General features: G+C 44.5%; 2 protein-coding genes across 4 annotated transcripts in view; one reads left to right on the top strand and one right to left on the bottom strand.

Moving 5' to 3' along the window:
* Wdr25 (WD repeat domain 25) overlaps positions 1-6436 on the bottom strand; it is a 136467-nt gene extending 130031 nt beyond the window's left edge. Inside the window, exons 1-3 of one of the 2 annotated variants that reach the window (XM_036205344.1) lie at positions 6383-6401; positions 3357-3514; positions 1122-1935 (exon numbers count right to left, since the gene is read on the bottom strand). In XM_036205344.1, coding sequence (XP_036061237.1) covers positions 1122-1907 — 786 coding nt within the window. In that variant the 5' untranslated portion in view covers positions 1908-1935; positions 3357-3514; positions 6383-6401. Of the gene's footprint in view, positions 1-1121; positions 1936-3356; positions 3515-6382 lie in introns of both variants that reach the window. The other variant, XM_036205343.1, reaches the window with a different exon arrangement.
* A 98-nt stretch (positions 6437-6534) lies between these two features.
* The window catches only part of Wars1 (tryptophanyl-tRNA synthetase 1), a 38436-nt gene continuing 19279 nt past the window's right edge, over positions 6535-25691 (top strand). The window contains exons 1-4 of one of the 2 annotated variants that reach the window (XM_036206426.1): positions 6535-6634; positions 11795-11968; positions 17573-17786; positions 19300-19408. In XM_036206426.1, the coding sequence (XP_036062319.1) occupies positions 11858-11968; positions 17573-17786; positions 19300-19408 (434 nt within the window). In that variant the 5' untranslated portion in view covers positions 6535-6634; positions 11795-11857. Of the gene's footprint in view, positions 6635-7172; positions 7460-11794; positions 11969-17572; positions 17787-19299; positions 19409-25691 lie in introns of those variants that run through there. The other variant, XM_036206427.1, reaches the window with a different exon arrangement.

Here is a 25691-nt window from a genome sequence, read left to right as displayed (position 1 = left end):
ATCTGTCTATGTCTGTGTGTGTCTATGTGTCTGTGTGTGTCTGTGTCTTAGTGTGTCTGTGTGTGTTTATGCATGTGTGTCTATATCTATCTGTCTCTCTGTGTGTGTGTGTGTGTGTGTGTGTGTGTATGTGTGTGTGTGTGTGTGTACATGCACACCATATACAGCACACATGTGAGGCTAACTTCCAGGGACCTACCAGGTATATGCCACCATGCCAGACTTTTTACTGGATTCTGGGGATCCAAACTCAAGTCTTCATTGCAAGACAAGCACTTTACTAACCAAGCCATCTCCCTAGACTTGTTTGTTTGCTGTTGTTTGATTTAAAAATCTCCAAAGCTAGCTGGGTGTGGTGATGCCGCCTTTTAAACACAGCACAGGGGAGGCAGAAGGAAATATCTCTGTGGGTTCAAGGCCAGCCTAGTCTACAAAGCTAGTTCTAGGACTGCCAAAGGTACCAAAGAAACTCAGTTTCCAAAAACAAAACAAAACAAAACAAAAAAGCCTAATAAGTAAATAAAGTCTCCAAAGTAGATTAACAAAACTCAAGGGCTGATCATTCCATACCAGGGTTCAAGGTGAAGCAAAATGAAGCATCAAAGCTTATTACAAAAGATTAAAAGAAACAATATTCAGTGCTGTGAGCACATGGGGAAATGGGATTCTTATACTTCGGGTATTCTTGAGAAGAGGGCCATAAATCTTACAGTTCAACCTGGACTGCTGCTGTGGAGGACCCTCTATAAATAAATACCAAATCTGGCAAGGGAATACATAAGTAGCAGCATGTTTACAGCAAGATGGTTCATGGGAATGTGCTACTGAAAGGTGATGAAATGTCCAAAACAGGAAAGGAAATAAACTGGCATACTTGGGTTAAAATAATATATGATTATAAAATGAAGTAATTTCTTTATCATCTGGGCATACTGTAATTTATTTAACACTGTGCTATGGCAAGGCAGCTTTGGGAAAGGAAAAGAATGGGCCAGCAAAGACCAAAGATCTGGGCTAAGCCCCAAGGATCTTCTCTCCAATGCAGCCTGTCCCCACCTACTGCCTGACTGTCAGTACAACACCCAGGAAAAGCCACTGCAAGTTGTTCTCCCTCCCCTTACCTTGAAGGTTTTATCCATGGAAGTGGAGAGAAGCATGTGGCTCTTACAGAGGACCGGACACCACTGAATAGTGTTGACAGGGCCCCTGTGGCCTCGCAGGTGGAAAAGCACTTTCTCGGGGACCTTAGTCTCTCTGTGCTGACTCTTCAAATATGGCTGGATGAACTCAGACACTGTGGGAGCCACACAGAGGGGGGCTGGGGCACATCCTGGAGGCGCTGTGTCTTTGCCCCCAACAGCTTCTGGATTCAGTGCCGGCATTTGCCTCAGTCTCTTGGGGGTATAGGGAACCACACAGTCCTCACCCCTTTTCCTCTGAGAAGAGCTGGTAATTCTAAAGGTGCTTTCAGCTTCGCTTTGAGTATGAGAAGATGACGCGAGGGCATCCCGAGCAGGTTTAGCTGGCTTTAAGCAGGCAGCTGCCAGGGTCACATGGCCAGCTGGAGCTCGGCTCATCCACAAAGAAGGGCGAGGAGACTCACTGGTGAAGAAGGTGATATCAGGTTCCTTTGGGGGCCACTGGAGCCTCTGGCTGGGACAAGATCCCGGCAGACTGCTCCAGATCTGAGGCAGTGGCAGATGTTGGCCCCTTGGGTCTTCATGAGGACTGCTCTTCGTGTGGTGTGCCACCTCTCCTGCCACATCCACTGTACCAGATGCAAAAGCCATCCCAGAAGGCCTGGTCACACCAGAGGCATCATCCATCTGACCTTCAGAGTTCACACTTCTGGCAGGCTCAGTCTCGGTCTCTGTGTCAGAATCATCATATGCCACCAGTGAAGCCATGCAGACACACAAAGGTGACTTCCTAGAACTAAACAAGGTCAAGAGTCACAACTGTGAATAGGAAAATAGTTCTGTACTTCATAGCAGTAATGTCACCTTGAAAATCTAAGACTTCAAACTCCACTAACACAAACACATGAAGAATAAAGGCTGAATTTTCTTTCCTTTTTTTTGGTAAGATTTATGGTTTATGTATACACTGTTCTATCTACATGTACCCCTACCTGCCAGAAGAGGGCACCAGATCTCATTACAAATGGTTGTGAGCCAACATGTGGTTGCCTGGAACTGAACTCAGGAGCTCTGGAAGAACAGCCAGTGTTCTTAACCTCTGAGACATCTCTCCAGCCCTAAATTCTGAATTTTCAAAAGAGCTAACAGAAAGGATTTCAGATATTTCAACATAAAGAAATGATTTGGGGGTAGGAGAAGTGGTTCAGTGGTGAGAAGTGGCTCACTCGTCCAGAGGATCAGAGGATCAAAAACAGTTCCACGGGATCCAAAACGCTGCTTAACCTCCATGACTACCCACACTTACATGTACATACCCACATACCAACATATATACACACACACAATTAAAAATAGAAAGCATACCTTTTTTATAAAGTAAAAATTAGTCAGGCAGTGGTGGCGCAAGACTTTAATCCCAGCACTCGGGAGGCAGAGCCAGGCGGATCTCTGTGAGCTCGATGCCAGCCTGGGCTACAGAGTGAGTTCCAGGACAGGCTCCAAAGCTACACAGAGAAACCCTTGAAAAACCAAAAAAAAAAAAAAAAAAGTAAAAAGTAAAAATAAGTGATGTTTGTACCAGCAAGATGACTCAAGTGGGTTAAATGTGCTTGCTGCCAAGTCTATAGACCTGAGTTTGATCCCTGGAATCTACATGGTGGAAAGAGAAAATCAACTCATGAAAGTTGTCCTCTGACATCAACATGTGTGTCTTGATGTGCATGCCATTGCCCAACCAAATAAATAAATAAATGTTAAAAAAAAAAAAAAAAAAGGAAGGAAGGATAGAATGTTAGGGAGATGGCATGGGAAGATGGTATGTTTACCCTAATTTAAACATTACATAATATAAAAAAAACAAGTCATTTTTAAAAGTGACACACTTAGTTAGAACATACAATTTTTGATGGAGACCTCTGTGGGGCTGGGGAGGAGGCTCCCTGACAGAATGCTTGCTAACACATGCAAGGTTCTGGGTTTGCCCCTCAGCACCGCAAAGCAGAAGAGGAGAAGGAAACGGCAAAGAAAGAGATGGAGAAGGCAACAACAAGGAGCTAGGTATGGTAGTGCTCACCTGTGAGCCCAGCACTCATGAAGCTGAGGCAGGAGGATTATGATTTCAAGGCTACCCTGGGAAACATAGCAAAACCCTGTCTCTAAAGACAATCAAAGGGAAAAATGAGAGAAAACAAGCTTCTGGAGATATAGAGCACCTACCTGGCATACCAAGGCCCAGGGTTGGATCCTAAGGCACCAGTCTACCTATCCAAGTGTGGCGAGAGCAATCCTGTTCGAGGCATCCAAATTTGTGTCTCACCTCAAGTGCACAGATTCACACCATAATGAAGTTCCTTTTAAAAATTCTTCCTGGAATTCTGAGCCATCACAAATGGTTATCAGCTAGTTCTCAGTAAGAGGCGTTTTGGTCTAGAACGCAGTATTTTAATATCATAAAGAGAACAGCAAGGAGAAGCAGGAAGAAAATAGGGGTGCTAAATGTATCACAGCCAGCAGAGGGCCTGGTGGGACAGAGTGCAAGCCTATGCCATGGACTAGCTTCCCAAATTAAAGAAAACCCAGCCAAGCCTCATGCTTTTAGTTCTATATTTATTTGTTTGTTTGTGTGTGTGCGCGCGCGTGCCTGTGTGTGTCTGTGTGTCTGTGTAAGTGTTTGTTCACCTATGGGAATGTATAAACCTGTGCTCCTGCACATAAATAAAAAGGTCAGAGCATGGCATCCTGTGTCCTCCTCTTGCTCTCCATTTATTTATTTGAGGCATGGTCCTCCTGTCTCTGACCTCTTAGAGGTTGGGTTACAGGCAAGTGTGTAATGCCTGACTTGTTAACACATATGCTGGGATCCAAACTTTGGTCCTCAAGATTTCAAAGTAAATGCTCATAACAGCTAAGCCTCTCTAGCCCCATACTGTTAAGACAAGATCTCACTATATAAGCCAGGCTGGTCTTAGTCTCAACAATCCTCCTGCCTCAGCCTTCTGAGTGCTGGAATAGCAGGCATACATCACAATGCCAGGTCATACACTAGGTTTCAACATCCCACTGAAACCCTTCCGTACCTGTCCCTCTAACGGCACTATTCATCTAAGAACTCCACTGCCACACAAATCTGGTCATCATTCAATGCCTATGGTTATTGTTCCCACCAGCAGCTGAATCCAGGCTGTGGTGGTATTGGGATCCCCAAAATATTGTGCGCCCTAATAAACTTATCTGGGATACAGTACAGAACAGCCACAATATTAAACATAGAGGACAGGCAGTGGTAGCACATGCCTTTAATCCTAGCATTCCAGAGGCAGAAATCCCTCTAGATCTCTGTGAATTCAAGGCCACATTGGAAACAGCCAGGCATGGTGACACATGTCTTTAATCCCAAGAAGTGAGCCTTTAATCCCAGGGAGTGATGCCAGAAAGCAGAAAGATATACAAGGTGTGAAGACCAGAAACTAGAAGCTTTTGGCTGGTTAAACTTTTAGGCTTTTGGCAACAGTTCAGCTGAGACCCATTCGGATGAGGACACAGAAGCTTCCAGTCTGAGGAAACAGAATCAGCTGAGGAACCAGCGAGATGAGGTAGTTGTGGCTTGTTCTGCTTCTCTGATCTTCCAGTATTCACCTTCAATAACTGGCTCCAGGTTTGTTTTCATTAATAAGAACTTTTAAGATTCCTGCTACACCAGGCAAGTATCAATGTCCACATTTAAACTCATCTTCTAAAAAGCACTTCTAGCCAGGCAGTGGTGGCACACGACTTTAATCCCAGCACTCGGGAGGCAGAGCCAGGTGGATCTTTGTGAGTTTGAGGCCAGCCTGGTCTACAGGGCGAGATCCAGGAAAGGCGCAAAGCTACACAGAGAAATCCTGTCTCAAAAAACCAAAAAAAAAAAAAAAAAGGACTTCTAAAACCAGCCAGACACTCTCCAACTGAACCAAGAGCAACTGGGGGACTAACTACACACACATGAAACACACTCTGCAAATAATTTAATCTCTACATTATCCACAGGGATCCGAGGCCAAGCTCCTGTCCCTACATGTCAAATGGAATCCATCAGATTCCCACAACTAGATTATATAGTGTTCAGTCACAGGCCCAGATTTCAAGCCACACAGTTATCTGCATGGTTGACTCACAAGAGAGGCCTACAGCAGATCAGAGGACTGCATAGTCCATCAGCTCCACAGGGCATGGGAAATGTCTGAACGACTTTTTCCAGCAAGAGGCTGGACTCCTGATGCACTCTACCACATGTGGATCTCATTCACTCATTCAACAGCTGCAACAATAGACAAAACAGTAAATGACCCTCATTCAGCACACTCACAAGCCATACGGAGAGAGACAAACACATCCCTGACTCCACAAGTGAGCCAGAGGATGCCATGGCATGTAAACTCAAAAGAAGAAAAGGAAGAGAAGAGTAGAGCAGCTGGGCCCAGGACTGCACGTTCTTATGGAACCAAGACAGGCCTCAGAGAGAATACACCTGTGTGGCAGTCTGGAGAAGCTGAGGGATCCAAGGTGATCACAGTGCTGGGTCTAAACAACAGAACCAATGACGATCCTGAGGAGTCAAGGGTGATTCAAGAAAATATACGTGAAAGGAGAAGACTGAGAGCTAAGGGGAAATGCACACAGTTTAGGAGGAGATGGTTGCCATTTTGTACCCAAGTCCAAAAGATGTCATGGAAAAGGGGGGTGTGGTGAACCCAAGAGGAAGAGGCTAAATGAAGGCAAAGGTAATGAGGCCCGAAGGGGAAAAAAAAAATAAAGAGCTAAAGGGGGCACAGTCATGTGGGGCAGGGAGTCCTGTGTATTTTGCTCACTGTCCAAGAACATCTATATTTGTAACCTGAAAGCTGGTGGGGCAGGGTGCTGAGGAAGGTAAGAGAGGCGGGATTTTCCCTTTCAACAAACAGTTCCTTGTTACCTACTCTGTGTTTAGCTCTATGTTGGATCTGATGTGGGCAGAAATTAAAACTCGGATCTTGCACCGGAGGCCACAGATCCTTGAGGGGAAACAAAAAGATACCACTCGACACAGGTTTTGAAGGATGAAGAGAACCTAGCCAAGCTGTCAACAGTAACACATAGAGCTTAGAGCACTCTGCGAAGAAATGGGAAGAAAAGGAAGGCGAGCGACGTTCTGAACCTGGCGCTATGAGGCGGGAAGCACGCGGCCACCAAGTCCCGGTACCCTCCCGCCCGGGCCCGCGGCTCACCACACACACGGAAGCGCTTGGTCCACCCCTACAACGATCCGGCCTGCACTCGGGCCGCCCAGTCGCGTTCCACAACGTCGGGGGGGAGCTCAGCCAATCAGAGACGGGCTATGCCCCGCCCCTGAATGGGCAGCCAATGGCGACATGTCAGAACCGGAAGTTGTTCAAGCCGGATGGGTTTTCCACGGACACCCTGGAAGTACCGGTAGCTGAACTAGCGGGGCTGACTGGTGGCTCTGAACGGGGGGGCCGGTAAGTGAGAAGAGGGCGGGCGTCGCTCCGGGAGCGAGGGAGGGAGACCGAGGTGGCGCCGGAGCCTTGGGCTGCCGCCCGCCCACTGAGCCCTGAGGACCCGGCACCGCAAGGGGCTGGGAGGCTGCAGCGGCGCCGCCCACCCATGCTGTCATCGTTTCCCACCGCCTGGGGCTTTGCCCTGTATGGTCGCCAGTAGTCCCCTCCACGAGGTGTTAGGAAGGTTCCTGGTGCGCATTTCACAGATGAGGAACCCGAGGCAGAAGCAGAGAAGTAATGCTACTTGTCCATGGTTTCAAAGCAAGCTTTTGCTCAGTATCAAAAGCCGGCTCTCTCTGATCTATCAGAGTTCCTGTCTTTGCCCTGCAGTGCACCGCTTCAGTGCAGGACTGCCTCAGGGAATGTACTGGCTGATCTGTACACCACACACAATGATGCTGTGGGGAAGTGGGGAGGGATGGAGAGGTCACATGGCGGTCAACCTGAAGAAGGGGCGGCTGATGCAATGGCAAGTAGCTTGGGGCTATTGAGAGTTTGATTGGTCTCAACCTCCTCCTCCCCAGAACCCAACCAGCCACTGGCTGGATTTGCTCATTAAGGAAGCTGGTCAAGTGGCCAAACTGTTCTGAGAACCTGAGTGATTTCTGAGAAATCCCTAAGTAAATGAAACTGAAAGGGTGGGCAAGGCAGGAAAGAAAGACAATAGACTCTTCTAAAAACCGAAACTGAAAGAAAAGAAGGGGAGAGTATTAAAGACCTCCATCCTTGCCTGGGCATTCTCATCTCTGTCCTTTGTGACCAGGGACCACGGACTCCACAGAAAGGGTATGTATTGCCAACTTAGCTAGGCTTGGAGCTTGTTTGCTGTTGTTCTAACAGAATTTTGTTTTGTTTTTTACCTGCCTTTTCTGAAAGTACTGAAGACTTTTGAGAAGGACCTGTGTCAGGATTGGAATGCCATGCGTTTATTTCATCTAGTAGACCCAAGTTCAGGTGATGCCCTGTTTTTGAGGAGTAGATGCAATGGGTTCCCAATGGCCTGTTTATGTTCAGAGCTTGACTTTCATCAACTTCAGAGCTTTTGGCAGATTTGGCCTCCTTAAATGGACAGTGGCCAAATTCACTGGCATTCTTATTGTGACAACCAAGTCTCTAATGTCTGTCTTTGTAAATTAATGTCTTTTTTTTTTTTTTTTTTAAGGTAGTGTTCACGGGGCTGGGCATGTAGTTCAGTTGTTAGAAGGCCTGTTTGGCATGTTCCCGGCTCTGGATTCTATCCTCAGTGCCTTTATATGGGAAAATAAGCTTTCATCATGTGTCCCAAGTTTAGGAGTATAAAGAACTGTTTGCTCTAAAGAAGTTTTGTCTTGTAGAAACTTTCCTAGGCTACCCCTTTTTCCAAGCTTCCCCTAGAATCTTGCTGCCCTCTTCCCTCAGGCTGCAGATTCTGTAGATCCTACCTGTGTGGGTTTTGTTATGGACCAGGTTCTTCTCATTCCTTCTGCTCACACTGTACTGGCCCACTTTCTTTAAGAGCCCACAGCGTTTGTCCAGAACAATGGCATCTTTCCAAATGAGCCATAGATTTAGTTCTTAGTAGGGGTGGAGGAGCCCTTGTAGGTTTCTTATCAAAGGCCTGCTGTGGTTGCTCTGGGTTGGGCAGTTTGACTTTTTACAATCTCGGTACTTTTGTAACAGGATAATAGATCAGTTCCTTGTTATAACATTTCTTCTTTCTTCCATATTGTGTTAGTAGTTAGATAAAAGAACATTTCCTTAACAAAGACACAACTTCTCATCTGGAGTTGAGAAATAAGCCTTTAGACAGTGATCCTTAACCTTTTGGCATCTCTGGACTCCTTCATAAAGACATTGAACTAGCCAGGTGGTGGTGGTGCACGCCTTTGATCCTAGCACTCAGGAGGCAGAGGCAGGCAGATCTCTTGTAAGTTCAAGGCCAGCCTGATCTACAGAGTGAGTTCAGGATAGCCAGAGCTGATACACAGAGAAACCCTGTCTTGAAAAACCAAAAAATATAAAGACATTGAACCTAGGAGGATGGGGAGAGCTCTTCACACAATACAATACACAGGTAAGTGTGTAACTGTGAAATAAGGAAGACGGCAGCTCTGTTTTCCTTGTCTCAATCATTCCTAGAACATTCACTCAAGAAATTGCCTCTCAATCTCTTGCTCTCCTTCACTCCCCTTCATGCACTCATACACAAGATTTAAATAGTGACCATGCCTGAGTGACTGCCGCCTTGTGATTAGAAGAGCAGAGATCTCACCTGTTGGCCCCTCGTCAGATTTTGTTTATGTCCCTCTTCCAAGTCAGAATTCTAATACTTCAAGAGATAGGTGTTCCCCTACAACATGGAGCCTGAATGCAGGTCCACTTCCCCTAGCTGATTGCACCAGCTCCCAGTCCTGTCGAGGTGGGAAGAGGCTAGCTATCCGGGCTCACTCACTCATTCTCCTTGTCACTTTTTCTAGGAATTGAATGTCATGGTGACCACAACTGACTGCAGTCTTTGCAGAGCCCCACATTTGTGGAGGAGCAGGCTAAGCAAAGGGAAGTCCAGGGGTAACCAGGACAGAGCTCAGAGGACATGGCTCAGTGCCAGAGCATTAAACTAGAGGTAGCTTTAAGTCCTGACTAACTCAGCCTTCAACTAGAACAGACACTGGGATTCTCTGTTTGCTGGGTTTGGGGGGAAGTGCAATAGGGTCTTACTTATATAGCCTAAACTAGCCTAAAATTTACCACAGTTTCCCTACTCAGCTAGAATTGAAGGTGTACACCACCATGTCCAGCTAGAACCCACACTCACAAAGATGATGTAAGAGATCAGCTCAGAGGAAAGGTTGAATTTACTGATTTAGGAGAGTCACTCGGCCAATACTAGAAATACATGGTCTTTTAGCTGGTGCACACCCTCACTGTACTAAAGATTCAACTCACTCAACAGCCCAGGAAGTGCTGTAACAAAGGTAGAACATGTTCAGGCCACAGGGTGAAAGTGGCCCCAGGGCTTCAGGGGTTGGGAACAGCTGAAAAGCTGAGGTTGAGTCTCAAAAATAACAGAAGCCAAACCACGGAGCGGGAGACATCCTAGACAGGAGGTGCAGCAGGGACTCAGGGCCTGTGACTGGGATGGGCTCTGGCAAGAGCCTGACGTAGTCTCTGGATTTGAACCTCAGGCAGATTCTTGAGGCTTCTCTGAGCTGACAGGATGTAGTCACAGCTTGCTCTTCCAGGACACTGGGAAATTACAAACTGGATATAGCTTGACCCTTTATGTCTAGAAGTCATTTTTATTGCATTCATTAGTATCTGACCCAAGCAAGTAGACCCAGAGAAAAGCAGGGCCTGGGAGTTTCTCCTTACTCCCTGGTTCTATGTTCCTCTTCCCTGGGCTACAGGACTTTGCTATCCAAGTCAGTCTTTCATTGAACTTCCCTTAGGAATCAGGTGAGATGATTCCCAATGGCACCCGTCCCATCCTGGTTTTGGTATTAATGAGTTTATTAACTTGTATGAAGATGGTGGTGTTGAATTTAGTGAGTAGATAAATACAAACATCTCCACTGTACATCTAACTCTGAGAGGTAGGTAGGTGGAGAACAGTGGCTGAGACTATCCTAGCTTGTCTCAGACAGTGCTTCTGTAGATGTTTCCTCCAGATGAAATCTTCCATCCTACAGGGAAGCTTGTTGTAACACAGGATGTTGGCAGGGCAGTGAAATAACAGTATGTTCTAAGAAGGGGGATAAAGGTCCAGTCCTGCCAGAAGGAAGCTCATTAAACTCAGAAAGTAAACAACTTAATAGCTTCAGGAAATCCCTAAAACTAACCACATTCCCTAGGCTCCTCCCCTCCCCAAGCATTCCTTTAAGGACTGCTGAGGAAGACTCTGAAAGGAGCTTCCTGGAAGAGGCTCCGACCGCCTGGGCCGCCTGGCAGCTGCTTTCCCGAGCCCACTGCTGCTCTTGGTGGGCCTTGGTGACAGAGCTGCTGTTGAGTCATCCACCCAGCAAAACTCGTTGGCTGGGGGGAGGGGTTGGGTGCACAACACTCACTGGTTCACTACTTTGGACTTGGTGATGTCCTTAGTTGGATCTGTCATCAGAGATGAGGAGACATTTGTTCTTGTCTCCTCAAGAATATTGAGCACACTCCTTGGCAGTCATGAGCGTCTGTGTCCATGAGCTGGGGAGGACAGATCTGTCACAGGCTCTGGTGGAGTTCAAGAAACTTGGTGCATAGAGGAACTTAGACCAAAGTGCCAGGTCAGGGTTACTGGTCCAGCACAGCCTGTAGCTCCTCTCAGGTTAAGGTAAGTCAGGTGAAGCTGAGTTGGGTTGATCTCCGAAGCCTTCACTCCCAAACCCTGGAATAACGAGACTAGATGTGCAGTTGTATCTTGCTTATAGTTAGCAGTGTGTTCCTGTATCGCTTTTTTTCTCTTTAATTTTTATAACAGTCCTTGTGGTAAGTTAAAAGTTCATAAAGTTACCATTTAATAGATAAGAAAGTGATTAACCCAACAGGGACTCCAGATGGCCCAGTCTCCATCCTTCCAGTGTCAATAGAAATAATAACTGATAGCAAGATGTCACAGGCACACCTTTCCAGCCTTAAGTAAGGCAGCATGTGGGATGGCTGGGCTCCTAATCCTTACTGATCTAGAACTCAGAGCAGAGAAGACCCTATCCTCCACCTGGACCGTGCTGTGAGAGCACAGCGCCGGGTGAGCTGGAGAACATTGTGGAACATTACTGTGTTCTTTATATCTGCAAAGGTCTGAGAGTTAAGATAAAGAACAAACAGCAGTTTGCAAAGTGTCTTTCTCTCTGGTGAATGTAGCCTTACTAAAGCACATTGGTATTCTGAACAAACATGGGTTCCTCTCCTGGGCACTAGATGGGAACAAACATCACCATGTGCCAACTTACTGTTTACTTTTGCTGGCCTCAAGTTGGCACCTGCCAGTAAGGCATTTAGTTCTCATTGTCAGCATTGATGCTTCTTTTCATGACTCCAACTTTCTCCTAATCTCTTTACATTAATGTCCTGTTACCCAGTTTCTGTTACAGTTCAGCAGTTACCACATTTTGGCTCCCCACCCTCAATCCCATTTCATTTTTTTCTCCACAGAGTCTTGTCTCAACTACTGAACGCATCTGCTCACTAGCCAGCTGCAAGCCTAGGTCCTGGAAGATGGCGGACACGCCCAGTGGTGAGTCCTGCACCTCTCCACTGGAGCTGTTCAACAGCATAGCTGCTCAAGGGGAACTCGTGAGGTCCCTCAAAGCTGGAAATGCACCAAAAGTAGGTGATTTGTTGGACTCTCCAATGCATGCATCTGAGCCTCTGCACCTTCTCAGTTGTCTGGTTATAAAGTCTGTTAAATTCAGTGTCATTGCTATGCCTATGCTTTAAAATCCTTTGTATTGTAGGGAATTGGTCCCTAGATCCTCAAAGCTCCATGATAAAGCAGCATAGGATTCACATATAATCTGCCCTATACTTTAAGCCATCCTAGTATTGTATGGGTTCTGTGTAAGTAGCATGAGACTCTCTTTTTTTTTTTTTTTTTTTTTTTTTTTTTTACCCTGTCTTTTCTTTTGTTATACTGTATCTTTTTGGTTTTTGAAGACAGGGTTTCTCTGTGCTACCCTGGCTGTTCTGGAACTCACTCTGTACCAGAGTGTCCTCAAACTCACAAGATCTGCCTGCCTCTGCCTCCCAAGTACTGAGATTAAAGACATTGGCCACCACTACCTGGCTGCTGTACTGTATCTTTAGAGGAATATTAGTTACTTTTCTGTCTGTTACTATGACAAAATGTGGAACAAAAGCAATTTAAGGAAGAGAGCTTGTTTTTGGCTCACAGTTTGAGGTTATAGTCCATCATGGCAGGGAAGTCATAGAATTAGTGTGAGACAACTGGTCACACTGGAGAAATGTCAGGAAATGGAGATGAATTTCTGTGCTCAGCTCTCTTTCTCCATGGAACGATGACACCTGCGTTTAGGGTGTATTTTCCCACCTTAATTAGCCCTGTCTAGAAAGTCCCTCGTGGACATCCAGGGTATATTTCCCAAGAACTTCCAGGTCCTGCGACAGTGAAGAAAGTGACAAGATGGAAATCTGTGCACACTCAGTACGGGGAGAAGTGTTTGTGCCTTTAGTATTTTCTATCCTGTGGTAGCTGAGACCAGGGATACAGGACCCATCGATATGGAGACCCCAACAGCCCAGAGCCTTCCAGCCTGTTCTCCCCAGTTCTGCCCATGCACAGATGTTCTAGGTTCTTGTACACGTTTGTACCTCTGAGTGACATCCTACTGTCCCCTTTCTTTCTTAATTTCAACTCTAGGACTCTGGCTGTAGCCATAAGGGATTCCTGCTTTCTCACGCACCTTCCCACCCTTCGGTCTTCTGGAATATGTTTCAGTTCCAGTTAGGTCATTATTAGTACAGGTATTATTACACTAACCTAACTGGAACTGAGGTCATTATTAGTACAGGCATTATTACACTAACCTAACTGGAACTGAGGTCATTATTAGTACAGGCATTATTACACTATGTAAACACATAGACAGCTGAACCATCAAGTATAGCATGAGTACTTTTCCTTTCCTTCCCACCATCTGTTTTCTCTGGAGTTAATGTTTGCCTTAATTCCTGTTTGCCTGGCCTTTTCTGTGCTGTTCATAATGCAATTGGCACCACATAACACCGTCCACTCAGAGACACAGGGCTCCAATAGGTTGTGGACATCATCAATGTTATGTTTGTGGTGAAGTTAATTTTGCATAGTTGTTGCTTTTGTCTCCTGTTTGGGGGCATTGTTTCTGGACAGTGAGATGTGGTGGTACATGCTGAGGAAGCAAGCTACCACCATCCTAGCTGCTTTTCTCATTACCGTGGCCAAATAGCTGACCCACAACATCAACTTCAAAAAGGAAGAGTCTATCTGAGGGTCCAGCCCCTCGTGGGGAAGACCTGCAGCAGATATACATGGCAGGTGGTTATGTAATACTGCAGTATTCAGGGGGCAGAGAGGGATGAATGTTGGCTCTCTGCTTACTTTATCCTTCTTCTGTCTGAGACCCCAACCAATGGGATGATACTACCCATATTCTAGATGGGTCTTCTGTCATCCATTAAACCACTGTGGAAACATCTTCACAGACACATCCAGAGGTGTCATCTGGGTGATTTCCAAATCCAGTCAATGTGAGGATGAGTATTAAGCATCACAACCTCAAGGCCAGACTCCCAGGCCTGGTTTATGCATTTAGTATATTCTTTATCCTTAAGCTTGTTTGTCTATTTACTAAATAACAGCAAGATTTGTGCCATATTATCTTGGAAGAAACTCCCTTTACCCCCATGTTTACTCAGTCTCTTGATTGCATCAAAATGTCACATCAATTAGTGGACCATCTAAATTTGTACACTGATGGTGTTTATGCTTAATGACACACTCTCAGACTCTTTCCCCAATATTAAGTATTACATGGCTGCCATGGCTCTGCCCTGTGTGTTACATCTCAGCACACAGCAGCTACTGTATAAAGATAATTCCTTTGGCATCTTGTAAGGAAGGCCTGTGCCAGTTTCCCTTTGGATTGGTGAGTCTTCATCTGTTGTCATCTTCTCTGCTTTACTCTCTTTGGCTAGAATAAGTCTTCTAATTGTTCAGGAAAAGTCTTGCAAAGGAACCAACCTTGAGCTGTGCATGCCTGAAAATATATTTACCTCCCCTACAGTTTGATTGATAGCTAAGCTGGGTATGGAGTTCTGAGATGAAAGCAGTTTTTGCTTAGAATTCTGTTATTTGTTTCATTTTGTCCAACACAGTGTCTCATGTAGCCCAGCCTGACCTCAACCTGCTCTAGGCAAGGATAACCATGAACTTCTGATCTTCCTGCCTCTGCCTCCTGGTTACTGACATTAGAGTGATGGGAAACCACACCCAGCCTCTCTTGGAAGGCTGTCACTGCCTTGGTCACCATTGTTTATCGGTGCCTTTGTCTGTCCTCTCAAGGGGCATCAGGACCCTTTTCATTCCATTGCTCTGACGTTCCTGGGACAGGACCAATGCCCTTTGCAAACTTGAATTCTCAGAAGTCATAGTGTTTCTTTGATCTCTTTAGTGCTCTGTCTTTTCTGTTTTTAAGTCAGAAAATGCTCATTTAGTTTTCTTAGTTTTCGCCTGCTACTTTCCATTTCTCCCTGTTCTTTCAGGGCTATTTCCTCCTTCAGCCTTCTACTGTCTTCCATTCTGCTGTCCTGTCAAACTCCAGGCACCCCTGTAGGCATGCTCCTTAGTTCACTGAGCTACTGATGGTAGTTTTCCTGGTGCTCTCTGCTCCCTTGAGGCTCCCAATGTCTCCGTGTGTTGTTTTTCCCTCCCTTTCATATCACAAGCATCTCAGATGTGTGCCATCTCTTGCCCATCCACTCAAGCCCTTGAAGGCAGCTGTCAGTCGGTCATAGTGTGAGAAGACATTGTCTGTGCATGGCCCCTTCCCAGATAGCATCAGGTTTGGTTTGGTTAAGGAATCTTTGGGTTCAGAGTCTTAACCTCTTTCCTTAGAAACCAGCTTAAAAGAAAACGGCAAAGGAAGAAAATGATTTCCAAAGACCTGATTATTCAGAAAGACCTTTACTCACTGGCTGGGCTCAATGAAATTGGGCTAAATGGTCTTGAGGCAAAAACCTAAAGTAAATAAAAAACCCAAGGATTGATCATTTCTTCTGTGAACCTACTTTGGAAGGTTAGCAGTGGTATATTTGTCAGTTTAACCTTAAATTTGAGTAACACATTAGGAATGTTTTTAACTAGTACGACTTTTTTTTCTCCACCCTCATTCTGAGACAGAGTCTTGCTGTGTAGCCCTGGCTAGTCTAGAACTCACAGATTCACCTGCCTCTGTCTCCTGAGTGTGGCACCACTAGAACTCTGGCTTTTTGTTGAGTCTCTGTGTTCTGGCCCACACTGCACAAAAGTAGGAAGCCAAATGGGTCTGTTCATCACTTTTTTTCAGGGCTGACTGGGGACAGGGTTAAATGTTTCCTTTTTCCAGAGCCTTCTAGTAACAAGCAGAATCAGACCAGACAGAGTATAAATTGTCAATAGTCGGTGATTAAAAGATACTGACTGCTGTGTACTTCAGGGCAAGGCAGGTGTGCCCACAGATAATTCTGCAGATTGAACTTGTTAAACATTGTTCTTATTTCAAGTGCTGAGCCCTGGACTGCAGAGATAGCAGGACAGCTACCCAGTGAAGGCATCTTCTCTATTTTGTGAGCTGTAAACATGGGGTTATTGACTTCATGAGGCAAACTCATTCTGATAACAAATGCCAGAGAATTTTATTGTTTGAACTGATCACTACAGAATCCTAGCACTCTTTGGCCAGGATACCCAGTGAACAGCTCTCTAATGAGGTTGGGGTCATAGTAGTTCTTCCCCAGGAAGCCCAGTTTATAGTACATGGTGCATAAACTCTAAGTGGAAATATTTGTGTTGCCCGAGGCAGACAAATTAGACTGTGTAGTCTTTGTGGTCTAATCCAGCAATGCCAATTACCAGTCTAGAGCTTTAGGGCATCGCATGATTTGGTTGCCTTAATTAGGCCTGCTCTTTTAAGCTCCTAGAGAAAGGGGTCTTCAATAAGTTTTCAGAGTGAGCAAGAATACAACTTATATTTGCTGCTGCTGCTGTATCATCATCATCATCATCATCATCATCATCATCATTATTATTATTATTATTATTATCATTATTGAGTTTGAGTTTGTCCTGGAACTCTCTCTGTAGACCAGACTGGCCTCAGACTATTTTTTTGTTTGTTTGTTTGTTTGTTTTGAGACAGGGTTTCTCTGTGTATCTTTGTGCCTTTCCTGGATCTCACTCTGTAGCCCAGGCTGGCCTCCAACTCACAAAGATCCTCCTGGCTCTGCCTCCCAAGTGCTGGGATTAAAGGCGTACGCCACCACCACCGCCTGGCTTTTTTTTTTTTTTTTTTTTTTTTTTTTTTTAATAAAATCTTGTATACCCAAACTGGCCTCCAACTTTCTATATAGCCAGGAATGACCTAGAACTCCTGATCCACCTGCCAAGTGCTGGACTTGCAGAAAAAATAGGAATGTAGGCACTAGAAATAGCTTGGTAACTGGCTGGAGAGATGGCTCAGCAGTTAGGAGTATTTGCTGCTCTTGCAAAGGAACTAACTAGGTTTGGTTCTCAGCATCCACATGGCAACTCACAAAGATAACTCCCATGCTAGAAGACCCAGTGCCCTCTTCTGGCCTCCACGGGCACATATGGTGTGCGTACATACATACAGGCAAATAACCATGCACATCAAATAAAAGTAAATCTTAGAAATAGCTTCATAAGATTGCATCATCTAGTGGTGTGCCTGTTTCTGAGCATTCCTGGGGGCCTACGTCTTTCCTTGCTTTTATCTGCTTCCATGGCATGTCTTTGAGTTGCCATCACAACTCCTATGGCATCTTTGGCTGTGTCGGTAAAGTTCATCCTAACTCTGAGCTCCATTAAAGGATCTGCCACACATGTACCCTGCCATCAGCCTTGTTTAAGGAGCCTTAGCATATCATAAACAGTAGTGCACTGCTACTACCCATGTGGTTTGGGTCATAATCTGTAGCACTGGAGTATCAAAGAAAGGTAAAACACACCTGAGCCCAGCTTTTCCTCTGTTCAGGACAAATCCCCAGCTCTCAAACTCCTCAGCAGGCACAGGACAGCTTCAGTGATGCCCACTTGTCAAGGTTGTAGAGCTACAAGGACGTGTGTGAAAGGTCTCAGCATAATGCCTGAGACCTAACTGGTATTCTGCAGATGTTAGCTTTGTCAACATTTTGAGCAGTCACCATTTTTCCCCTTAGGATGAGATTGATTCTGCAGTAAAGATGTTGTTGTCATTAAAAATGAGCTATAAAGCTGCCATGGGGGAGGATTACAAGGCCGACTGCCCTCCAGGGAACCCAACAGCTGGAAGTAATAGTGATCCAGATGCCACAAAAGCCAGCGAGGATTTTGTGGACCCATGGACAGTACGGACAAGCAGTGCGAAAGGCATCGACTATGACAAGCTCATCGGTAAGTCCTGACCTTCTTCACAGCATCCACAGTGTTTGGTGGGGACCACATGTCAGTCCCATTGCTGTTTCTATGTGTGCCTTTGTGGGAGCACTTTTGTACACTTTTTCATTGGCACAGTAATTGTATATATTCTTAGAACAAAATGATTGTCCATGCATGCATACCCTGGGTAATGACAAAAATCAGGATATTTAACATGTTTATCACTGACAACTTTTTTATTTCTTTGTGACGGGAGCATTCACAGTCCTCTCTGGTATTGTTATGAAATACAAAATAAATTGTTGGTGGTGGCATCACCCTGTTGGTGGCCCACCTGAACTTACTCCTCTAATCTCACTGTGACGAGCCTCTCTCCATTCTCTCTCCCTGCCTTGTACTCTCCCTGAGATCTCACACAAGATGAGATCCTGTAGTATTTGAACTTCTGTGCATTGCTGATCTGGCTTGTCCTGGGGGCTTACCTCTGTTGTAGCTAACAGGATTCCATTTCCTTTCATAGCTGTGTTGTACTCTGGTGTGTGTGTATAAATGTCACATTTTCTTTGTCCATTCAGAAACACAAAGGGAGATTCCATCTTGTGAGTAGTGCTGGAATCAACAGAAATTCAGATATGCTTTAAACATAACTGATTTCAGTATCTTTGGACATATATGATATTTTAAATTTTTGAATAATTCCTGAGTAAAAAAGTTCAATATCAAGAAACAAGTAGATCTTAAAACCCTTTGGTTGTATGTTATAGTCCCAAAGGATTATTTTAAAATTAGATAACAATGAACCATATGTGGTGGCTCATACTTGTTACTCTGCAAAAGGATCAGAAGTTTGAAATCATCCTCAGCTACGTATTAAGTTCAGTGACAGCCTGGGACACATAGATTGTGCCTCATGAGACCCACATTTTAAATTATATGAAATGATATGAGCATCCTGGTAGGTTTTCCTGGTTTGTGGTAGCTCAGAACTTTAGAAAGCTCTAGTGTGGTGGGCATGTTTGCTAGCAAGGTCTTACCATCAACCCTTCCTCCAAGGCACTTCATGTCCACTTGATGTCATTGATAATTGTCAAAGAAGAAACGACTGAAATGTTTGTGTCTACATCAAAGCTACTTCCATAACCTAAAACACAAACTGTCGCTGAGGGTAAAGTCTATTCAGGACCAACATGAATCTAGGTCAGCAGTTGGAGAAATGTGGAAATTGTGGTTGTTGTCGGTGAATGTAGGCTACACCTTAATGTGCCTGCGTGCATCAGAACTGGCAGGCAGACTGTGTTCAGGGTGTGTTCCCATCACAGTCTAGACTCAGGCAAACAACACTGTGCCATATGGTGTGTCCCTGGTTTGCTGATTGGGGTCTCAGCTGTTTTGATACAAAGGTCCTTTCACTTTGTATGAGGGGAAGCATCACAGCCCAGAGCCTAAAGAGACAGGTCTTTGGGACAGGTTACTAAGTCTGCTGGCATCTAAGGAAGTCGTCCCTTCTGTTTCCTGGTGTTTTTTGCAGTTCAGTTTGGAAGCAGCAAAATTGACAAAGAGCTGATAAACCGGATAGAGAAAGCCACTGGCCAGAGACCACACCGCTTCCTGCGCAGAGGCATCTTCTTCTCCCACAGGTCAGTGCCCTTCCTCTGCTCTGCGTTCACAGAATTGGGAGGTGCTGGGGAGGCCTGGCACCCTGGGCAAAATGAGAATGCTATAGTATGTATTTACTGTGGAATCCCCTGGTGCTTTCACTGGAAATCTTCAGCTTGTTCCTTTGTGAGCGACCCACCTCCCAAGGTGGAGGTCAGTTCTTTGCAGGTGAAATACAGTCATGTTACATGCTGTGAGTTGTTAAAGGGCATGAAAGCAAGAGAATGTCAGGTCCAACTTGAGTGCTTCCCACACAGTAAGCTGTAGGCTTCCTAAGTTACCTGCATTCTTCCTCCCACTCAGGAAAGTCAAGAGACGTTTACAGCAGAGCCCTCAGGACAGAGTATCCCTGCCTTGGGCCATAAACTCCATGCAGATAACATCAAGAATGGGCGAGCCCAGAATATTTCTAGCCTCTCCATTCCAAATATTGCTTTTCCTCTTCATGGAACTGACGACTTGAGGTCAGAGTGTTCTGTTCTACTCACACTTCAAGGAGCACCCAGGAAAGAACACTTCTGCACAAACATTTCACATCATGTCTACAGAGAGCTCTGGGCCCTGCTCAACCCACATCCTGGACAAAATATAATCAGTATTTTTCTTAATGGAATTTGAAATCAGGGTCAGTGATATGAGTCAGCTGGTAAGGTGCCCACTGCCAAGCCCGACAACCTGAGTTCCATTCCGAGGATCCATATGGTAGAAGGAGAGAACAGATTCCCACAGAGTGCCCTATGACATTCACATACACTCCATGGCATGAGTACACACACAGAAAGACACACAAAGAAATCAATAAAATGTAATTTTAAAAGTTGAGGCCAGGAGTGGTGGCGCACACCCTTAATCCCAGCACTCGGGAGGCAGAGGCAGGGGTTCTCTGTGAGTCTAAGGCCAGCCTGGTCTACATAGATTTTCAGGAAAGCTGGGGCTACGAGAAACCCTGGCGCCGACGGGGCTTGGTGAGGGCTAGATGGCTCAGCAGGAAAAGGCACCTGCATCTAAACTTAACCTGAGTTCAGTCTCCAGGTCTCACATGGTGTGAGGAAAGAACTAATTCCCAAAAGTTGTCCTCTGACCTCCACACATGCAAGAACACACCCTCACATGCACATACACAACACTAAAAAAGAAAGAAATGTAATAAAAATTGTTGTGAAGAGGTTTAATTGGTGTATCGTAGACTTCAGCTCTTTAGTTATGCTATCCAGTGGTTTAGTGTATTTTCGAAACTGCATGACCACTGCAACAATCTAATTACAGAGCTGCTTACCACCCAACAGAGAAACCTCCCTGTCAGCAGTTACTTCCAGAACTGGGTGATGGACATACTTGTAGTTCCAGCGCTAAGGAGGTGGAAGCAGGGGAATCAGAAGTTCATGGTCATCCTGACTGCATAATCTGTTCAAGGCTAGCCTGGGAAACTTGAGGATCCCATCTCTGAAATAGATAGGAAGCAAATCCAACAAATTCTGAGTTAAAAATAGGAGTCTTCCAACTCCATCCTTTTTCAAGATTACTTTTATATTCTTGGTTCCTTGTACTTCAACGTGAGTTTTAAAATCAGCTTTTTCTTTTCTACAAGAAAAGTCTCTTGAGATTTTAATAGAAGTTTATCAATGCCAAAACATAGCTGTCACCCCCTCAGTGAATAAGATATGGGTGTTGTAGCGCAGAGACAGATTCATTTCCCAAATGCTGTGTCCAGTGTGGTAACAACTTAACAAAACTCCTTGATTCAGAACAAAAGAAAATAATGAATCAGGGCACTCTTCAGATGCATTAACGAAGACAACAGGTCAGTATATAGCCTGAGGTGCTATTCCTAGTTTTTGGGTTGGTGGCAGCTTTAGTGGTCTCTTAGTACATTCCACAACATTACCTGATAGGCCCAAGACTGTTAGGTCACATACTAAGGTGGGCAGTGACTGGCTATTGAGGAAGCTGACATGGCCCATCCCTATAATCCACCTTTTGCACCCCTGAGCCTGGCCAACCTGCAGTCTTGAGCACAGGTAGATTTTTCCCCTGGGACTTCAGTGTACACACTATTCCAGATCTATTGGCCAGTTCGGTGAACATTGTGAGCTTACAATACTGCTGTAAGTTTTTGGGTTTTAGTTTGTTTTTGGTGTATTGGTTTTTTGGTCTTTTGGTATTGTTTTGTTTTTTGAGGCAGGGTCTCACTATACAGCCCTAGCTGGTCTAGAACTTTTGTTTTTGTTTGTTTGTTTGTTTGTTTTTAGTTTTGTTTTGTTTTTGTTATTTATTATATTTGTGTTTTACTTTTACACATCAGCCATGGGTTTCCCTGTCCTCCCCCACCCTGCCCCCGCCCCCACCTTGCCCCCAGCCCCTCCCCTCCATTCCCATCTCCTCCAGGGCCAAGACTCCCCTGGGGATTCATTTAACTCTGGTGGATTCAGCACAGGCAGGTCCAGTCCACTCCTTCCAGGCTGAGCAAAGTGTACCTGTGTAAGCCCAAGGTTCCAAACAGCCACATCATACACTAAGGACAAGTCCTGGTCCCACAGCCTGGGTGCTTCCCAAACAGTTGAAGCTATTCAATTGTCTCACTTATCCAAAGGGCCTGATCCAGCTGGGGGCTCCACAGCCTTTGTTTCATAATTCATGTGCTTCCATTCGTTAGGCTATTTGTCCCTGTGCCTCTCCAATCTTGGTCTCAACAATTCACGCTTACAGTCCTTCCTCTTTCTCCACACTTGGACTCCTGGAGCTCCACCTGGGGCCTGGCCATGGATCTCTGCATCCACTTCTATCAGTTATTGGATGATAGTTCCAGCACGACCGATAGGGAGTTTGGCCATCTGATCACCAGACTAGGTCAGATCAGGCTATCTATCAACCATTGCCAGCAGTCTACAGATGATGTATCATTGTGGATTTCTGGGGACCTCTCCAGCACTCTGCCTATTCCTGTTCTCATGTGGTCTTCATTTATCATAGTCTATTATTCCTTGTTCTCCCTTTCTGTTCTTGATCCAGCTGGGATCTCCTCCCCTAAGCTCTCTTTCCCTCAAACTTTGCCCTTCATTACTCCCACTGTCGTCCAGGTTGTTCATGTAGATCTCATCCATTTCTCTGTCATTGGGTGATCCCTGGGTCTTTCCTAGGGTCCCGTTTTCTAGGTAGCCTCCTGGAGTTGTGTAGCAGTCTAGTCATCTTTGTTTTACATCTAGGATGCTACTATGAGTAAGCACATACCATGTTTGTCCTTCTGAGTCTGGGTTACCTCACTCAGGATGATTTTTTCTAGATCCATCCAGTTGCCTGCAAACCTCATGATGTCATTGTTTTTCTCTGCTGAGTAGTATTCCATTGTGTGTATGTACCGTATTTTCTTTATCCATTCTTAAGTTGAAGGGCATCTAGGTTGTTTCTGGCTATTACAAACAATGCTGATATGAACATAGCTGAGCAAATGCCCTTGTGGTTTGATTGAGCATTCCTTGGGTATATGCCCAAGAGTGCTACAGCTGGGTCTTGGGGGAGATGGATTCCCAATTTTCTAAGGAAGCGCCATATTGATTTCCAAAGTGGCTGTACAAGCTTGCATTCCCACCAGCAGTGGAGGAGAGTTCCCCTTGCTCTACATCCTCTCCAGCATAAGCTGTCTTCTGTGCTTTTGATCTTAGCCATTCTGACAGGTATAAGGTGGTATCTCAGAGTCGTTTTGATTTGCATTTCCTGGATAATTAGGGATGTTGAGCAATTCCTTAAATGTCTTTCAGCCATTTGAACTTCCTCTGTTGAGAATTCTCTGTTTAGTTCTATAGTCCATTTCTTAATTGGACAGTTGGGCATTTTGATGTCTAATTTCTTGAGTTGTTTATTTATTCTGGATATCAGCCCTCTGTCAGATGTGGGGTTGGTGAAGACCTTTTCCCATTCTGTAGGCTATCGCTTTGTCTTGTTGACCGTGTCCTTTGCTCTACAAAAACTTCTCAGTTTCAACAGGTCCCATTGATTGATTGTTTCTTTCAGTGTCTGTGTTACTGGTGTTATATTTAGAAAGTGATCTCCGGTGCCAATGTGTTCAAGACTGCTTCCTACTTTCTCTTCTATCAGGTTCAGAGTAACTGGATTTATGTTGAGGTCTTTGATCCACTTGGACTTAAGTTTTGTGCAAGGTGACAGATATGGATCTATTTGCAGCCTTCTACACATTGACATCCAGTTATGCCAGCACCATTTGTTAAAGATGCTTTCTTTTTTCCATTGTACATTTTTGGCTTCTTTGTCAAAAATTATATGTTCATAGGTTAATGTCAGGGTCTTCAATTCTATTTCATTGGTCCACATGTCAGTTTTTATGCCAGTACCAAGCTGTTTTTATTAGGGTAGCTCTATAGCAGAGTTTGAGGTCCGGGATTGTGATGCCTCCAGAGGTTGTTTAATTGTACAGGATTCTTTTGGCTATCTTGGGTTTTTTGTTTTTCCATATGAAGTTGAGTATTATTCTTTCCAAGTCTGTGAAGAATTGTGTTGGTAATTTGATGGGGATTGCATTGAATCTATAGATTGCTTTTGGTAAGATTGCCATTTTTACTATGTTAATCCTGTCTATCCATGAGCATGGGAGATCTTTCCATTTTCTGACATCTTCTTCAATTTCTTTTTTCAGGAACTTAAAGTTCTTGTCATATAGGTCCTTCACATGCTTAGTTAGAGTAACCCCAAGGTATTTTATATCATTTGTGGCTATTGTAAAGGGTGATGTATCTCTGATTTCCTTCTCAGCCTGTTTGTCTATTGTATATAGGAGGGCTACTGACTTTTTTGAGTTGATCTTGTATCCTGCTATGTTGCTGAAGGTGTTTATTAGCTGTATCAGTTCCTTGGTTGAATTTTTGGGGTCACTCATGTATACTATCATGTCATCTGCAAATAGGGAAAGCTTGACTTCTTCCTTTCCAATTTGTATCCCCTTAATCTCCGTATGTTGTCTTATTGCTCTGGCTAGAACTTCAAGTACTGTATTGAATAAGTATGGGGAGAGGGCACAGCCTTGCCTTGTTCCTGATTTTAGTGGTATTGCTTTGAGTTTCTCTCCATTTAATTTGATGTTGGCTGTTGGCTTGCTGTAGATTGCCTTTATTATGTTTAGGTATGTTCCCTGTATTCCTGATCACTCCAAGACCTTTATCATGAAAGGGTGTTGGATTTTGTCAAATGCCTTTTCTGCGTCTAATGAGATGATCATGTGGTTTTTTTTCTTTGAGTTTGTTTATATGGTGTATTACATTGACGGACTTTTGTATGTTGAACCACCCCTGCATCCCTGGGATGAAGCCTTCTTGATCATGGTGGATAACTGTTTTGCTGTGTTCTTGGAGTCTGTTTGCCAGTATTTTATTGAGTATTTTTGCATCATTGCTCATGAGGGAGATCAGTCTGTAGTTCTCTTTCTTTGTTGCATCTTTGTTTGGTTTAGGAATCAGTGTAATTGTAGCCTCATACAAGGATTCTGGTAATATTCCTTCTGCTTCTGTTGTGTGGAACAATTGAAAGAGTATTGGTATTAAGTCTTCTTTGAAGATCTGGTAGAATTCTGCACTGAAACCATCTGGTCCTGGGCTTTTTTTGGCTAGGAGACTTTTAGTGACTGATTCTATTTCCTTAGGGGTTATTGGACTATTGAAATGGTTTAAATTAGGTATGTGGTACCTATCCAAAAAATTATCCATTTCTTTTAGATTTTCCAGTTTTGTGGAGTAGAGGTTTTTGAAGTATGACGTGATGATTCTCTGGATTTCCTCATTGTCTGTTGCTATGTCCCCCTTTTCATTTCTGATTTTGTTAATTTGGATACTCTCTCTGTGTCTTTTGGTTAGTTTGGATAAGGTCTTGTCTATCTTGTTGATCTTCTCAAAGAACCAACTCTTTGTTTCATTAATCCTTTGTATTGTTCTCTTTATTTCTATTTTATTGATTTCAGCTCTCAATTTGATACTTTCCTGGCATCTGTTCCTCCTGGGAGACTTTGCTTCTTCCTGTTCAAGGGCTTTCAGGTGTGCTGTCAAGTCACTATTGTGAGATTTCTCCAGCTTCTTTATGTGGGCATTTAGTGCTATGAATTTCCCTCTTAGCACTGCTTTCATAGTGTCCCATAAGTTTGGGTATGTGGTGTATTCATTTTCATTGATCTCTAGGAAGTCTTTAATTTCTTTCTTTATTTCTTCCTTAACCCATTGGTGACTCAGTTAAGCATTATTCAGTTTCCATAAGATTGTAGGTTTT

Source organism: Onychomys torridus, chromosome 14, assembly GCF_903995425.1.
Source record: "Onychomys torridus chromosome 14, mOncTor1.1, whole genome shotgun sequence".
In the NCBI taxonomy this organism is placed as follows: Eukaryota; Metazoa; Chordata; class Mammalia; order Rodentia; family Cricetidae; genus Onychomys; species Onychomys torridus.
The sequence above is the reverse complement of the archived record's forward strand: the minus strand, read 5'-3'. Positions and strand labels throughout refer to the sequence as shown.